The 16,515-nt window shown below is 42.8% G+C and overlaps 1 protein-coding gene across 2 annotated transcripts in view; it reads left to right on the top strand.

Annotated features, from left to right (window-relative positions):
* The first annotated feature begins 5,953 nt into the window (after positions 1-5,953).
* The window catches only part of LOC122544743 (estrogen-related receptor gamma-like), a 39,647-nt gene continuing 29,085 nt past the window's right edge, over positions 5,954-16,515 (top strand). The window contains exons 1-3 of one of the 2 annotated variants that reach the window (XM_043684062.1): positions 5,954-6,104; positions 10,881-11,132; positions 12,744-13,126. In XM_043684062.1, coding sequence (XP_043539997.1) covers positions 11,131-11,132; positions 12,744-13,126 — 385 coding nt within the window. In that variant the 5' untranslated portion in view covers positions 5,954-6,104; positions 10,881-11,130. Of the gene's footprint in view, positions 6,105-9,622; positions 11,133-12,743; positions 13,127-16,515 lie in introns of those variants that run through there. The other variant, XM_043684063.1, reaches the window with a different exon arrangement.

Below are 16,515 nucleotides of genomic sequence, written 5' to 3'. Positions count from 1 at the left end.
AACATGTTTCCGCTGATGGGTGAGTGCCGAACCAGAGGACACAGCTTAAAAATACGGGGTAGACTATTTAGGACAGAGATGAGGAGAAACTTATTCACCCAGAGAGTGGTTGCTGTGTGGAATACTCTGCCCAGCCTCTGGATTCATTTAAGAAAGAGTTGAATAGAGCTCTCAAGGATTGTGGAATCAAGGGTTATGGAGATAAGGCAGGAAGAGGATACTGATTAAGGATGATCAGCCATGATCATATTGAATGGTGGTGCAGGCTCGAAGGGCAGAATGGCCTACTCTTGCACCTATTGTCTATTGTCTATTTATCCTCTTCACTATCAGCATAGATTACCTGAAAGTGTTGGGAATATGTTTCGGAGCAGCTGGGCCATCACCAGAGTGAGGCAGAAACTGGGCTTTTTGGAGCACTGCTTCCTGTCCACTGCAGGTAAAATCGTGGTCATCAGGTATGGGTCAGTCTCTGTTGTTGTACATGGTGCAGATCTGGCCCTTTCCCTGAAACTGTGCCATTGCAATCATCCAAGCCATCTTCCACTTCATGTGGAGGTCTAAGGTAGACTGGGTTTGCGGGGGACACCATGTACTAAACACTGGAAAAAGGGGAGGGTAGAACATATCCAATGCTGCCCTCATCCTGATGGCCACCTTTGCGTGCAGCTGCATCAAGCTGTGCACAGGTCCTTGGTACACAAACACCAGTGTCACTATGTACTGAGGTTCTACCTGTCCCTAGTGTTACGAAGGATGGGATTGGCCTACTGCCATGAAACACTCCAAGTAGTTGGACTACTCCTTAACGCCTGCCCTTGGAGAAATTTACAAAGAATAAAACCTTTGACCACAAGCCCATCAGGAAGTACTCAACACGTAGTGCCTTTAAGATTCAGGGAAAAGGAGAGGATGGATCCTATCGGGTTGTTGCCTGAGCAGACTGTTAAAGTCATTTGGCAGAATGCCTCATTACCAGAACTTTCCAACAAGCACCAAGGCATCACTTGGCTGTTGGGGAGAAGTGCACTGTTGGTCAGATCTTTCATGTGTTCCTGGTCTCTGTGTGCCCACCACACACTGCCCTCAAAGTGGCTGTGAGGAAGCAGGGTGTAGAGACTGTCACACATCTTCTGGAATGTGCCTTTCAAAGGAAATCTGGAGGAAGATGCAATGGTTTGTATCGAGGTTCATACCCAAGCAGCTCTGTGGCACAGGACTCTGTGCTCTATGGTGTGTTCCCCAGGAAAAACATCACCTGCACTTGGAGGACCATCAACTTGGTGAAAAGCGATCTTCGGTCTTCCAGAGCAAGGAGCTGACTCTGACCGGGTGTTGCAGACTGGCACATACCAAGGTCCAGGACTACGTGCTGAGGGATACACTAAAGCCTGGGGCAGCTGCTGTCAAGGCACAATGGGGAAAGACCACCGTCTGAGGTCTTTCTGTCCAGTTGTTAGACCCTCTTATTGCCTCAAAATGGATATAAATAATGTCCTGTACGAGATTTGTTTATGAATAAAGTATATTTTTGAAATTGAAAAAAATTGCTCCACATGATATCAAGAAAAGGCTGAAGAGACTGGATACTGTAAAGACTATGAGCCCAGACAACATTCTGATAATAGTACTGGAGATATATACTACAGAATTAGTGGTGCCCTTAACCGGGTTGTTCCAACTCTGACATCGACCTGACAAAGTTAAAAATTGCCCTAGTATATTGGATTCACAACCAGCAAGACCTAACCTCGCCAATCACTGCCCAGTCAGGATCTTCTAATTATCAGCAAAGTGATGAACACATTGACTTCCCAGACTCATCATCATTGCTGTCTCATTGGTTTAAAAGACAAAACCTGAAATCCTGGATTAGCCAAGATTGGCCAGTCTTGAAGATGTCAACCTTCAGACAACATCTTTGGATAGAAAATATTTTTGAAGCTGATTTTTGAAAGCATGTCTTCCTGATTTTTATGGGGTAAAAACAATGACTTCAGATGCTGGAAACCAGACTTTGGATTAGTGGTGCTGGAAGAGCACAGGAGTTCAGGCAGCATCCGAGGAACAGCAAAATCGACGTTTCGGGCAAAAGCCCTTCATCGGGAATAAAGGCAGAGAGACTGAAGCGTGGAGAGATAAGCGGAAGATGAGGCGTTCTTCCTCCAGGCGTCTGGTGGTGAGGGAGCGGCGGTGAAGGAGGCCCAGGACCTCCATGTCCTCGGCAGAGTGGGAGGGGGAGTTGAAATGTTGGGCCACAGGGCAGTGTGGTTGATTGGTGTAGGTGTCCAGGAGATGTTCCCTAAAGCACTCTGCTAGAAGGCGTCCAGTCTCCTCAAGGTAGAGGAGACTGCATCGGGAGCAACGGATGCAATAAATGATATTAGTGGATGTGCAGGTAAAACTTTGATGGATGTGGAAGGCTCCTTTAGGGCCTTGGATAGAGGTGAGGGAGGAGGTGTGGGCGCAAGTTTTGCAGTTCCTGCGGTGGCAGGGAAAGGTGCCAAATCCATTGATGTTGGAAACATATTTTCGGCAGCTCCTCTACTTCTCCATAAATGCATTGACAAATATATTTGATTACAATGAAAAAATTGGAAGTGATTTGGTCACAAAGAGAGCTGAATAAAAAAGCTTTGGAAACCAAGAGAGTGTCAGGATCCAACTCAAGCTGTGGGTTCTCAGACTTGTATCTGTAAATGCGGTACCTAGATATTCACACTCATTGGTGTCTGCACAGAGTGAGCTTGGGTGAACTTGTGTGGCTTACAGGTTACATGGTGCATTGTATATAGTTGTGTGTTTGATACAATGTGTTTGTCTTTTAACATGTATATGTCCACTTTTCTCTACATGTATGTGTGCATGTGTGCCCTATGTATACCATGTATGTAATGTGTGTACCATGTGTATTTACTCTGTATGTTTGCCACATGTTTGTGTCTGTGTGTGTATAATGTGCATGTATATACTCAGTCAGTGTGTATGTGTATACGTATGATTTGGTTGGGGTTATTGGCAGAGCGGACTTCAGAGGCCCTGTGGCCTAATACTGCTCCTAATTCCTAATTAATATTTTGTATAATCTTTACAAAGTACACAGCTCGTCCATTTCAATGAAAATGATTACAGTTATCCACATCACACCAATATCAGACTTCAAGCAGATAACACTCTTTGACGTACCGCATCATGTACAGACAGACAACCAATCTGCAATTAACAGGTAGAAAGTTCTAGAGTGAGGAAAATTGACTTTTTCAGTGTGGTCAGGTGTTACAGTCAAATGATAAGATCATCAACCAATGCATACTCTAATTCCAAATTTGCAACAAATCAGTGCAACAAATTGACACTTATATCAAAATTATTGGGAAATGGTGCAAAGATGATTAGTTGGGAAATTTCAACAAGGTCTGATATGGGGGATCCCGGTCAGACTTTCACCATTTCACATGGTTGCATTTCATACTCTCTCACACACCCGGTAATTTTCAGGCCAACATCCCTTTCAATATATATGACGATGTGTGTTCATTCATTTCCGATTTTCCTTCTCATCCCCAGTACATCTTAATTGGAGAAGAACCCAAAAGGGTCACTCATGTCATTCATCCAGACTCACTCTGGTTTATATCTGGTTCTGGAACCATACTCCTCTTTAGTGTAACTCAATGGATACTGTATTCAGCAGGTTGTGTTTATCGTGTGCTGAAGTCAACTTAAAAAGAATCCGGTTGCTTCCTCTGAGACAAATGAAATATCAAATCCAGGACTGAATTTACAACAGGTGAGGACGGACTGAGGCTTATCTGTGATTCTTCCCAAAGTAGAATAGCCTGTCAGCAGTCACTGTCAGAGCCCAGCTATGAGTAATACTAATCTGGATGAGATGCCTGTACTTCTGCATTTCTAGGAGGTGGTCTGCAGGAGGGGAGGTAAGAAATTGGCAAAGGAAGAGTTTAATTTGATGCCTCTCACATTTCTTGGATAAATCTTTCATTGCTTGCTAACCTGTGATGAATTATTTTCCTCATTCTGTACTGGGCTTTGATAAAACCACATCTCAAATACTGTGCGCAGTTTTGATCTTTTTAAGGAAGGGTATAAATCCATTGGAGGTGGCTCAGGGTTTATGAGATTGGTCCCTGTAAGGAGGGGGTTCTTTGATGGGGAAAGGTTGGACCGACTGGGCTTGTTCCCACTGGGGGTTTAGAGAGTGAGGGGGTGATTTGATTGAAGTGTTTCAGATCCTGAATGGGCTGGACAAAGTGAATGGGGACAGGATGGTCCCTCTTGTGGATCATTCCAGAATTTGGGGGGAACTGATTTAAATTAGAGGTCATCCTTCCAGCACAGAGAGGAGGGGATGTTGTTCTCTCAGAGAGTTGTGTAACTTTGGAACTCTCTGCCTCAGAAGGCAGTGGAGGCAGGTCATTGAATATTTTTAAGATGGAGGTGGATGGATTCCTGTCAGGCAGGTATATTGAGGGTTAGAGGGGGGCAGACGTGAATGTGGAATGTGAAACAAAGACAGATCAGCCATGATCTTAATGAACAGCAGAGCAGACTTGACAGGCTGAATGGCCTTTTCTTGCTCCTGTTTCATGTGTTTGTATGTTACAGGGCATGATAGGATGGATGTAGATGGGTCTAAAGCTAGGAGACATCATCTCAGGTTAAGGGCTAGGCTATTTAAGACTGAGATGAGGATGTATTTCTTCATTCAGAAGGTGGTGAATCTTTGGAACCTGTGGGGGATTAGTCATTGAGCAGGATCAAGACAAATCAATAGATTTCTGGAGAATAATGACATCAAGAGACAAGAGAGTGTGAGAAAGTGACACTGAGATGATCAGCCATGATCTTATTGAATGATGGAGCAGACTGAATGGGCTGAATGGACTATGTCTGCTACTCTGTTATAATGTTCCTGAGACTGATTCAGATGTGAGGCTAAATAAAGAGACTGCACACACTATTTCCCAACCAGGAAATTAGAGGGACTCCCCACTCTCATTTTGGCACAGGTCGTGTTATATCATAAGACCATTAAATATAGGAGAGGGGAGGCACGGTGGCTCAGTGGTTAGCACTCCTGCCTCACAGCACCAGGGATCCAGGTTCGATTCTCACTTCACGTAACTGTCTGTGTGGAGTTTGCACATTCTCCCCAGGTCTGTGTGGGTTTCCTTGGGTGCTCCGATTTCTTCCCACAATCCAAAGATGTGCAGGTTAAGGTGGATTGGCCATGGGAAATTGCCTGTAGTGTTAGGCACATCAGTCAGGGGTAAATATAGGGTAGGGAATGGGTCTGGTTACTCTTCAGAAGGTCGGTGTGGATTTATTGGGCCAAATGGCCTGCTTCCATATTGTAGAGAATCTACTCTAATCATATTTAGGCCATTCAGCCCATCACATCTGCTTTGCCATTTAATTATGGCTGATATATTTCTCAACTCCATCTTCTGCCTTCTCCCCATAATCTTGATCCCCTTACTAATCAAGAACCTATGTATCTCTGTCTTAAAGACACTCAATGCTTTGGCCTCTACAGGCTATGAGTTCCTCTGGCTGAAGAAATTCCTTCTCATTTCAGTTCTCAAGGGTCACCCCTTCACTCTGAGCCTGCGTCCTCGGATCCTAGTTTCTCCTACTAGTGGAAGCATCTCCTCCACATCCACTCAATCCAGGCCTCTCAGTATTCTGTGGGTTTCAATCATATTCTCCCTCATTCTTCTAACCTCCATTGAGTTCAGACCCAGAGTCCTCACCCGCTCCAGGCCTGTGGAATCTAACAGGAGTGAGGAGACTAATCCAACATCCTAGCAGCAAGAGAAATGCCAGGATAGATTAGAGAAAATGGAATGGTAATTGGATATTGTGTAACAGAGGACAGTGATTGTTTTACAGAACAGATTAGTAAAGGATTTGATTAAGGCGATTGAATGGAGTTCTGCTGCTGCTGCTGTGCAATGAAAGGCTATTTACTGCAGGATGTGGTCAGTGTGGGGCAGTCCGAGAAAATGCCCATTCCAAACCACCTGACCCAATGCCCTCAAACATTGCCCACATTTCATCAAAACCATCATCACCCCTTCCAGGTAAGTGTTGCTGGGGGGTGGGGGGTGTGTATATGTGAGGAGGTAGGTGAGGATGTTGGGGAGTGCAGAGTGGAGTAATGGGTGGGCAAAGGTGTGTGTGCGGGATGGCTGAGGGGGTGTTTTTATTTCAGTGAAGATGCAAAAGAAGGGTATCACTGGGAAAATGTTAAACAATCAGTGGATCACTATTGAGAAGCTAGGATGAGGATATGAAATTTGACCTTTGCTTGGGAGATTTGAACAAACCCACTGATATTGAGCTTCCATTCAGTACTGACCACTCCTGCTGACAGTGCCCACACCCTCTGACACTGACCACACACACTGATAACTGCCAATTCACACTGCTACTGTCCACACTCACCAGTATTGACTACACGCAGTGAAACTGATCACAGTGATACTGTCAACACCCACTATTACTGACTACCAGAATGATGAAAATAACACAACACTGGGTTATAGTCCAACAGGTTTATTTGGAAGTACAAGTCTTTAGAGTGCAGCTTCTTTGTCAGGTAACTATCTACCTGATAAAGCAGCAGCATTACAGAAGTTTGTACTTTCAAATAAACCTGTTGGAATAAAACTTGGTGTTGTGTTATTTTCAAATTTGTCCACCTCAGTCCAACACCAGCACTCCACATCATACAAACAACAAAATTGGCCATGTTCAGTGATACTGACCACACCCTCTGATACTGACCACACCCTCTGATACTGACCACACACACTGAAAGTGACCACACACACTGATACTGACCACACACTCTGATACTGACCACACACACTGGAAGTGACCACACACACTGATACTGACCACACACTCTGATACTGACCACACACACTGGAAGTGACCACACATACTGATACTGCCACACACTCGATACTGACCACACACTCTGATACTGACCACACACACTGGAAGTGACCACACATACTGATACTGACCACACACTCTGATACTGACCACACACACTGGAAGTGACCACACACACTGATACTGACCACACACACTCTGATACTGACCACACACACTGAAAGTGACCACACACTCTGATACTGACCACACACACTGAAAGTGACCACACACACTGATACTGACCACACACTCTAATACTGACCACACACACCAACGTTGACCACTGATTGATTGCTCTCATTAATGTGGATCACCACAGCAATATTGATGACACACTCAAATACTGACATCACACTTCAATAATGACCTCGTACAGAGTAGCATGGATCAGAATATATAGCTGCCTGTTTTGGTGTCAGAATTATGCCCAACATGGGGCTAAGGTTAGTGCTGTTGACAGTAAGCTTAGTCTGAGGTTAGTGTCAGGATTAAGGATCATTCTTGTACACCCAGAGCAAGAGTCATCCTGTGCAATGTTCTTGACCTGTTTGTGGTGTGGAAGACATTGTTGCCATGTGAGATGTACCTTTGTAACACTGCACTGGGGAGAGATGCAGTAATTTTTTTTTAGGTTTATCCTGAGCAACTTTATAAGATAGGACTTTGTGTTCTACAGACTGTTCCCTGTGCCATTCACCAAGATGAACAGAGGATAATCAACTCGGTTAAAGACTCTTTTGGACTACCTAAACTTGTTGATCTTCCAGTGCAAAACGTTGTCCTCGATGGAATGTGGCAGACTGACACATTCTAATATTGAGGGACATTCTAAAGCTGGGGTAGCTCTTGAATAGGGACAATGAGGAAAAGGCACAGTGCAAAGCCCTTACCATGTACACCAAAGAGTTGGAAATTGTGTAAAACCCCTCAAGCTGTGTGCACCTGAGAATGTTTAACTCAAAACATAAATGATCTTTGTAAATATCACTAGTTATAGCAAGTGCATTAAGGAATTTCAGGTACTGGAATTGAAAGAATCTTATCTGTACTGTATTTTATAAATAGTCAACGTTGAAGAGTTATGTGATGCACTTTTTAAAAAAATCTGAGTAAAGCATATTTTTGTAAAAATGAGTTAAGGTCATGGGTTTGTGTAAGGATGAGTTTTAAGTTTACGGTTTCAGTTATGTTCAGGGTTAGGGTTAGAATTAGGTTTAGAATTAATGTTAAGGTAAATCAGGGTTAGAGTTTAGAGTTAGGTTAGAGTATAGTGGGCACTTAGAGATAATAAATACTTGGAGAGTCTCGCTGGGAGAACGAGATCACTGGATCAACATTATATAGACCAGTTAGGGTTATGCAGGCAGACAGATAGACAGACAGAGAGGGAGACAGACATAGGTAGACAAATAAATGAGTAGACAGGGAGATGGATATAAGCAGACAAATAGATAGAAAACAGACAGGCAGGAAAAGTCCTGTGGGTATTTTTGCTTTAGATTTAGCAACCCAAGTTAACTGAACCATAAAGTGATAGGCAAGGATGCAAGTTTACAGCAGCTTTTACTCAATAAATATGCTGATTTGCAGAACAGATAGGACATGAGAAATAAGAGAGCAATATAAAGGCTGAAATATATACAAGAGAGAGTCAGGCAACAGCAAAGCATAGAAATGGGAACATATAAGAAGAGGGAAAGTAAAAAGGAGAGTGAGCAAACAAAATAGAAAAGTAAAACTGAGTGAAGGAGGAAGGAGAGACTGTTAGTGAGAGCTGGATCAGCTGTCAGTTAGAACACATCAGAATACATACACATACATACATATATGTATATGTACCTATATTAGTCTCAGGAATTATCTGAAGGTTATTGACAAACATGGAATATGCTCAAGCAAAATCAGATTGGTGCAGTCTGAACTAAAACACTGTTATCTGCAACAGAACTCACACCCAGTTCCATTTACTGTACATGTACTGTGCTGAGGGACCAAACATCTCACACATGTACCTTTAATGAGGATCCTGTGAATTTTTAGGAGGTGCAGTCTGTAGGGAGCTTTAGATTAGAGTGGTGCTGGAAAAGCACAGCAGGTCAGGCAGCATCTAAGGAGCAGGAAAATCGACATTTCAGGCAAAAGCCCTTCATCAGGAATGTTTCTGATCTCCAGCATCTGCAGTCCTCACTTTTGCCCTGTAGGGAGCTTTAGTCTATATCTTGTAAGGAAAAGCTAAATTGGATAAGTACTTGAAAGAGATAAATATACAAAACTTTGAGAAAGAATGTGACATTAGGATTAGTTTGGGACTGATACATGACAATGAGGAGACAGCAAAACACAGGGATTAGATTGGCATTGGTTCCAAGTTATGGAGAGGGTGTGTTGCAGTGAGATCATTTTGGAGATTGATACAGATGCAATCAGGCATGCGCTTTTGAGTACTCTGATATCATTATCTGACAAGTTCTTAATGGCAGGTATCTGTGTTCCTCTTTACTGTCCCAACCTGAGATATTGCTCGTGAGAGCTTAAAAATGTGTTGCTGGAAAAGCGCAGCAGGTCAGGCAGCATCAAAGGAGAAGGAGAATCGACATTTCGGGCATAAGCCCAGGGCTTATCCTTCTCCTTTGATGCTGCCTGACCTGCTGCGCTTTTCCAGCAACACATTTTTAAGCTCTGATCCCCAGCATCTGCAATCCTCACTTTCTCCTATATTGCTAGTGAGAGTAGATTAACTCTGTTCAGAACCACTGCAAGGTGCTGGCCCTAAGGTAACCAATCTTTTCTTCCTATCTTTCAATCTCCCTCTCACATGTTTTATGGTTTCCTTTATTTTACGAATAACTTTATGATCAATAGGCTTCTGAGAGTTTCACTCATCATCTTCTTTAATTGTCGGTACACTATCCCACAGTTATTCTATAAAGATTATGGAATTAAGGGTCTAGTGATGATTATGAAACCATTGTCGATTGTTGGAAAAACCCATCTGGTTTGCTAATGTCCTTTAGGGAAGGAAATCTGTTCTTACCTGACCAGGCCTACATGTGCCCCCAGACCCATAGCAATGAGGTGGATTCTCAACTGCACTCGATGATTAGGGATGGGCAATAAATGCTGGTCTATACAGAGGCTCCTGTATTCCAGGAATGAATAACAAACATTGTTGTCTGTCCAGGTTTCCATCTGGGACCAGATTGTCCACTACTCCCATAGTCTGTGATCAAAACAATTCGCAAAGAATTAGTCCCACCAGCAGGATGTCCATTCATTGGCTAACTCAATGTCTTAAAGATAGTACTAACTTATGTGGATAGATATACAACTTCAATGATTTGTAGGGAGCCCAAAGATTGGGAAGATTTTCGAGACAGGCAAAGCATGACTAAAAATGAGAAATTGGAGAGCAGGGAAAACACTGGAGAAGTATAAAATCAATATGTATAAGAAAGAAAAGAGTTGCTAAAGTATGTTTTGGTCCATTTGAGGGTGAGATTGGGAAGGTAATACTGGAAAACAAGGAAATATCAAAGATTTTGAACAAGCATCTTTTTTATCTGCCTTCATAATAGAAGACGCAGAAACATCCCCGAATCGTGGAAGACCAGTAGGCCAATGACAGAGAAGAAATTCGTAAAATTAATTAGATTAAAGGCTAGTAAATCCCCTGCCTTGACCTTATCCTACCCGTTTCTATCTCTTGTGATGATATAGTCTTATGTGTCTCTGTCATGAGGTTACTGTCCCCAGTGTAATAGAAGTTTCAATATCCCAGTGTTCATTCCTTGTCTTTCTAAGTTTGATAACACCCTGTAAAAAAAAAGGCTTGTCATCTGATCTTGTGTAATAAAATAATACATTCTTATTGTTATATTGTGCACTTTTTGTCCATTATTCTTCATGCGAGTAAGCAGTTTGATGCGAGAGGAATTTGTTCCAGTTTAGTGAAGCACATACAGCTTCTCTTCAGAGCGCAGCAGTGAATGGGTTAACCCTCCGAGCCAAGTCCCTCCTCTTCGCTTTGATCTTCCTAATGGGGGCGTGTGCTGGAGTTTAATCTTACTTGGGCCGCAGCTCACAGCTCTGGTCGCTGTGCTGGAGTGACAGTGGACAGAAATTAGAGGAATTGGGTAGATACGTGGAGGAAAGAAGAAATCCAACATGTGAGTGATTTTTAAATTCAGTCTTTAATGTTTGGAACTTGTGCTTCCAAATCCCTCTAATTTTATTACTGAGAATATTTAAATATTCTTTTGAAAGATTGGCCATTTCTAACCAAATATAAAGCATGAAATAAACTATCTGCTGCTTTCTAATGAGGATTGTGATTGATATGTGCAAAGTTTCTCAGTGAATGAGTGAAAAGGTTTAATACCTGATATCTGGGACCCTGGATATGTTTGATCCCGTGAGTAGCTCTTCAGTGTCTGAGACAGTAAGTGTATTGACTCCTGAGACTACCAATGGAAGCTAAAGAAACAAAATTCCATAGCTCATCCAGACCAAGATTTATCTTCAAATGACCTTGCGTCAGATCCTGATCATTTCATATTCAGAAATCAAGCACTGTAATTGATATTTGTAATTCTAAAGTAATAATTTGGGAGATTTTCCTTGATGAGTAGTTAAATGATCAGATTGTTATAACAGCTACAATTAACAATGTTGGACTGAGTGTGAATAAATTCTATGTTCTTTTCTGATGTCAGTATGGAAACTTAATTTCTCCTAAAATAATTGTTCCTGATTTATGTAAATTTAGATTTGATGGCATACTGATAGTTGTAGGTTGTGACTGGCATTAGGCAGAGATATGATCTGAATAATTCTCTCAAAACCTCAGAGACCTTTGCAAATATTTCTCAGTGAGATTGATTTCACCAAACAAGCCTAGGTGCTGACAGCTATCTGTAGACATTTTGTTTAATGTTGGATTTTTCACGTGGTCAAATCTTTTGAGGTTTCATTATTTCTGCGTCTGAGGTGAGCAAACCCTCAAACACATATAAACCTAAGAAACCACACTCAGAAACTCTGACTATAACTTCAAACTTTCCAGTTCTCTATCACTGGGATTAAAATATCTAACAGTTTGAGCAAAAATATACATGTTCATGATAAAATGAGATCTGAAAGTCTTCATGTTCCATTGTCCACTTTTGACAACTAGAATTAAACAAGTGGAAAGTTAGCCCTGTCTAAAAAGAGGAGGGATGTGGGCAATTAGTGCACCATCCTTGGTATGTGCCCCACACTGGACAGTGTAAAAATGCCTGCTTCCCACAGGGACAGAGAAACAAACACTTCCAATTATCCTCAAACTCCTCATTATAAACCTTAGTTAATATTAGTAAATTGATCTTAAGTTCAGGGCACTGATTGTGGAAACATTGTCGCTCACAATATTTCATTCCAGCATTCATCGTCTCTCTCCAATGTGCGCTCTCTCTCTCTATCTCTCGTTCTTGTGCTCACTCTATTTGCGTATTTTCTTTCTTAAGCATTCTCTTTCTCTACAGTTTCTGTCACTCTGCACCATGGGTTGGATGCAGAGTAAAGTTCTCTCTACATTGTATCCATCAAACACTCCCAAGTGTGGGACTGCACAAGGTCAGATACAGAGTAAAGCTACCTCTTCATTATGCCATTAAACATTCCTGAAATAAAAACAGCATGAATTAGATGCAGAAATAATGAATCCTTACACATGTCTGATTGATGTTGCTCTGTCTCTTCTTTCAAGTTGCTTGAAATATGTGTTATATTGTTTTCAGGTTCCTCTGTAGAAAATCAGTTGAGGACCAACGTACAGAATCCTGTGTTAAAATGGAACCATGGAGTCCAGTGCCAGCGGCAGCGAATCACTGCATTCCAAGTGCACCGTCAGATGGAAGTACCATGTACAGTGTCACATTGGGTGGACTGTCACAGGGACTCGCCTTCCCAGGTTCTATCACAAATAATTTCAATTATTGCCACAAGAGATACGAGGACTGTCCTAATGGGCTGATAGGAGACGTGTCCCTGAAATGTGATTACAGCCTGAGCTCAGTTCCAAAACGTCTATGCCTCGTGTGTGGGGACACTGCTTCTGGATACCATTATGGAGTGGCCTCCTGTGAAGCATGTAAAGCTTTCTTCAAACGTACTATCCAAGGTCCAGCATTTGTTCCCTGGTTTCATTTCTGCAGCGGTTTTGTTTGAGTGAATGTTATTAGTGACGGGGATTGAAGCATATCTCATTTTGGGCAAACAATGTCAGCAGCAGGCATTCCCAGTCAGCTACAAAATCCCACTCCAAACATCTCAGGGCTGAGCCAACACCTCCCCAGGTACAAATTCTGCATCTAAGCCCATGCTAGATTATCCCTATTCTGGGAGTAATTGATGGGGACAATGTTGAGGGAGCTTTTCTCTGGATCTAACCCAGTGCTGTCCCTATCCTGGGAGTGATTGATGGGGACAATATAGAGGGAGCTTTACACTGTGTCTCACCCTGATCTGTCCCTATCCTGGGAGGGGTTGGACTGTCCTGGTAATGTGATAAAACCCTGAGTATTCACTTTGGTCAGTGAAGGCTCTCTGGATGAGTTCTGGCCAATTAGCCAGCTATCTCTGTGATGTCCATCCAACGAAGAATGCCAAGTGGTCAGAACCAATCAAAATGTCTATTGAGCCTCACCAGGGGAGTATTCCTGAAGCAACGTGACATGGGGGTCTCTTAACATTGAGCTGCTGACAGATATCTCCAAACACAGTCTAGAGAAACAAGCACCCTCAGTGCAAAGGGGAAGTATCTCCACCCGAATGGAGAAAGTGAGGTCTGCAGATGCTGGAGGTCAGAGCTGAAAATGTGTTGCTGGAAAAGCGCAGCAGCTCGGGCAGCATCCAGGGAAGTATCGCCACCCGAATACCAATAGCAACAACTGGACCACATAGAGCTTCTCCCCACCCTGATATCAGCATCACAAGCAGATCCCAATGGTTGTCTGAGCAACACTAAAAGTAGAAACCTCTGAAGCCAATGTCCCACAAATTGGGAAGCTTCTATTGTCAAAGAAAGGCTGTTGCGAAAGGGCTAGGGTTAGCATTATGATGATTTCCTGAAGAAGGGCTTATGCCCGAAATGTCGATTCTCCTGTTCCTTGGATGCTGCCTGACCTGCTGCGCTTTTCCAGCAACCCATTTTCAGCTCATTATGATGCTTTGTCCATCCATGGGCAAGGTTTCAATTCTAGTGGCAGCCGACTCGACCGAGACTCACCTAGCACCTTGAGTAGCCAATCAGAGATGGCATTCTAAAATTTTCCTGCCTCTTCTTCCACCTCCAAATCCATTGTCTTGGCACCAGGGGTATTCAAGTCTTCCAGAATGGAACATCCACTTTACTCCTTTTACCTTGGTGAGAATAAACTCACTTGAAAGGATATTTTTCCATGGCCATCTTTAAATAACTTCCAAATCTGTTTACTTATGACCACCTGAAATAAGCACAGGAGTAAACCATTCAACTCCTCAAGCCTGTTTTGCTATTCAGTTGGACTATGACTGAACTTCCGCATGAACTCCACATTCCTGCCTCCACATTTCCCATTTCCATTGTTTGCCTTTGTATCCAAGATCTATCTATTTCATTCTTGAATATATTCAACAAGGTGAGCATGTGGAGCTGTCTGGGTGATAAGGTCCATAATCCCTTGCTCTCACTCATAATTGCCAATTCCTGATATTGGGAGTTGGACCCTCAGTCTTCAGCCTAGGGGAAGCAGGCTCCCACCATCGACCCTGTCTATCTGTTGAATTTTGACACATTTCAATGAAGTCACCTCTCTCTTCTGAATTCCATAGAGTCTAGGCCTATTCCAAACATCTTCCCATCATAACACCACTCTCTCACGCAAGGCAGTCAACGTTGTGAACCTTCACTGCAACCACTCAAGGTTAGCGTCCCCTTCTTTGACCAAGGAGACACCCCCAGGGTTGAACTCCCAGCTGCACTTTCATCAAATCCTTGCAGCAGCTTCATTTGTCTTATATTTCAACTCCCTCTGCAATAAAAGGCTCCAGACCAGTTTCATTCTTTGTTGTTTTTCGAACTTTCTGAAATTTGTGTTAAAGGACCCTGAATTTCTCTGCACAGCATAATGTATGTTTTTTTTAACTTTTAAGAGATGTTCTTGCAGATTCTTCTGTCAAAGTGAATAAGTGAGTGCCCCACTGCCATCTAAAAAATGACCCCCTTCCATTCAGATTCTCTGCTTTCAGTTTGTGAACCAATCTTCAACCCTTTAACCTGATATTTTACAATACAGTCCTCTTTAACCAATTTATAGGCCTCCAACAAACAATCGACAAACCAAATGAGCACACCATGCCAGTACACCAGTTTCTTCAGCACCATAGTTAGAAGGTACTCATGATTTGGAGATTCCGGTGTTGGACTGGGGTGTACAAAGTTAAAAATCACACAACACCAGGTTATAGTCCAATAGGTTTAATTTGAAGCACACTAGCTTTCAGAGCGCCACTCCGAAAGCTAGTGAGCTTCCAATTAAACCTGTTGGACTATAACCTGGTGTTGTGTGAATTTTAACGTAGTTAGAAAGCACTCCCCTTTCAACTCACTCATTGCCTTCACTCCTTTTACCTTCCTCACTGTCTTCACTATGATCCTTCTCCACATCCCTCAGTTATTTCCTCCTACCCCTTTCAATGCTTCCCTATAACCCTACACCTCCCCATGCCTCTCCCCCACTGCCCTGTATGGAAAAGGTTGTCCTTCCAGCTCAGTACGACACAGTGTGAGATTTCCAACCTGTTATTGATCAAAACATCACTGCTTGAAAGGGATAAAAGGGAGCTGATAACATCTGTCTGAGAAGCTGTTGAGATAATCAATAATCTATTCAGAAGCATTGTGTAAATGTCCTGCTTCGTATTGATTGAGATGGGAAGGGCAGACATGTTGAGGAGAGTTTCAAATCTCTTGCTCTTGACTTCCCATTGATTGTCAGTCTGAGTCGCCATTAAAGGTTCCCTGCCATCAGCAGTGAGTGACAGTGCAGGCCGTCCCAGCAAATCTAAATCGGAGATACTACACGCACACAAATGTTCAATATCAACAGGATAAGACTTGATTGTATTCACTTATAAGATGTGGGCGTTGCTGGCTGGACCAGCATTTATTACCCATCGCTAATTGCCCTGGAGAAGGTGAGCCATAGCTATACATACAGTAAATGTAGACCCATATTGCTGTTTAGGAAGGGGGTTTCCAGGATTTTAAACCAGCAATCTTGAAGGAATGGTGATTTTTTTCCAAGTCAGGATGGTGAGTCGCTTGGAGGGGAACTTGTGGGAGGTGGTGTTCCCATTGCCCTTGTCAGTCTGAATGGAAGTGCTGCTGGGTTTGGAATGTGCTGTCTAAGAAGCTTCACACACATAAGACTGCACCAGTGACACTTTACAACAATATTTGTCATCATTCTGTGGGCGTTGCTGACGGTGGTTGGAGATTGGATGGTGGAAACATAGAGAGTGGGAGGA

This window comes from Chiloscyllium plagiosum, chromosome 51 (assembly GCF_004010195.1).
Source record: "Chiloscyllium plagiosum isolate BGI_BamShark_2017 chromosome 51, ASM401019v2, whole genome shotgun sequence".
In the NCBI taxonomy this organism is placed as follows: Eukaryota; Metazoa; Chordata; class Chondrichthyes; order Orectolobiformes; family Hemiscylliidae; genus Chiloscyllium; species Chiloscyllium plagiosum.
The sequence above is the reverse complement of the archived record's forward strand: the minus strand, read 5'-3'. Positions and strand labels throughout refer to the sequence as shown.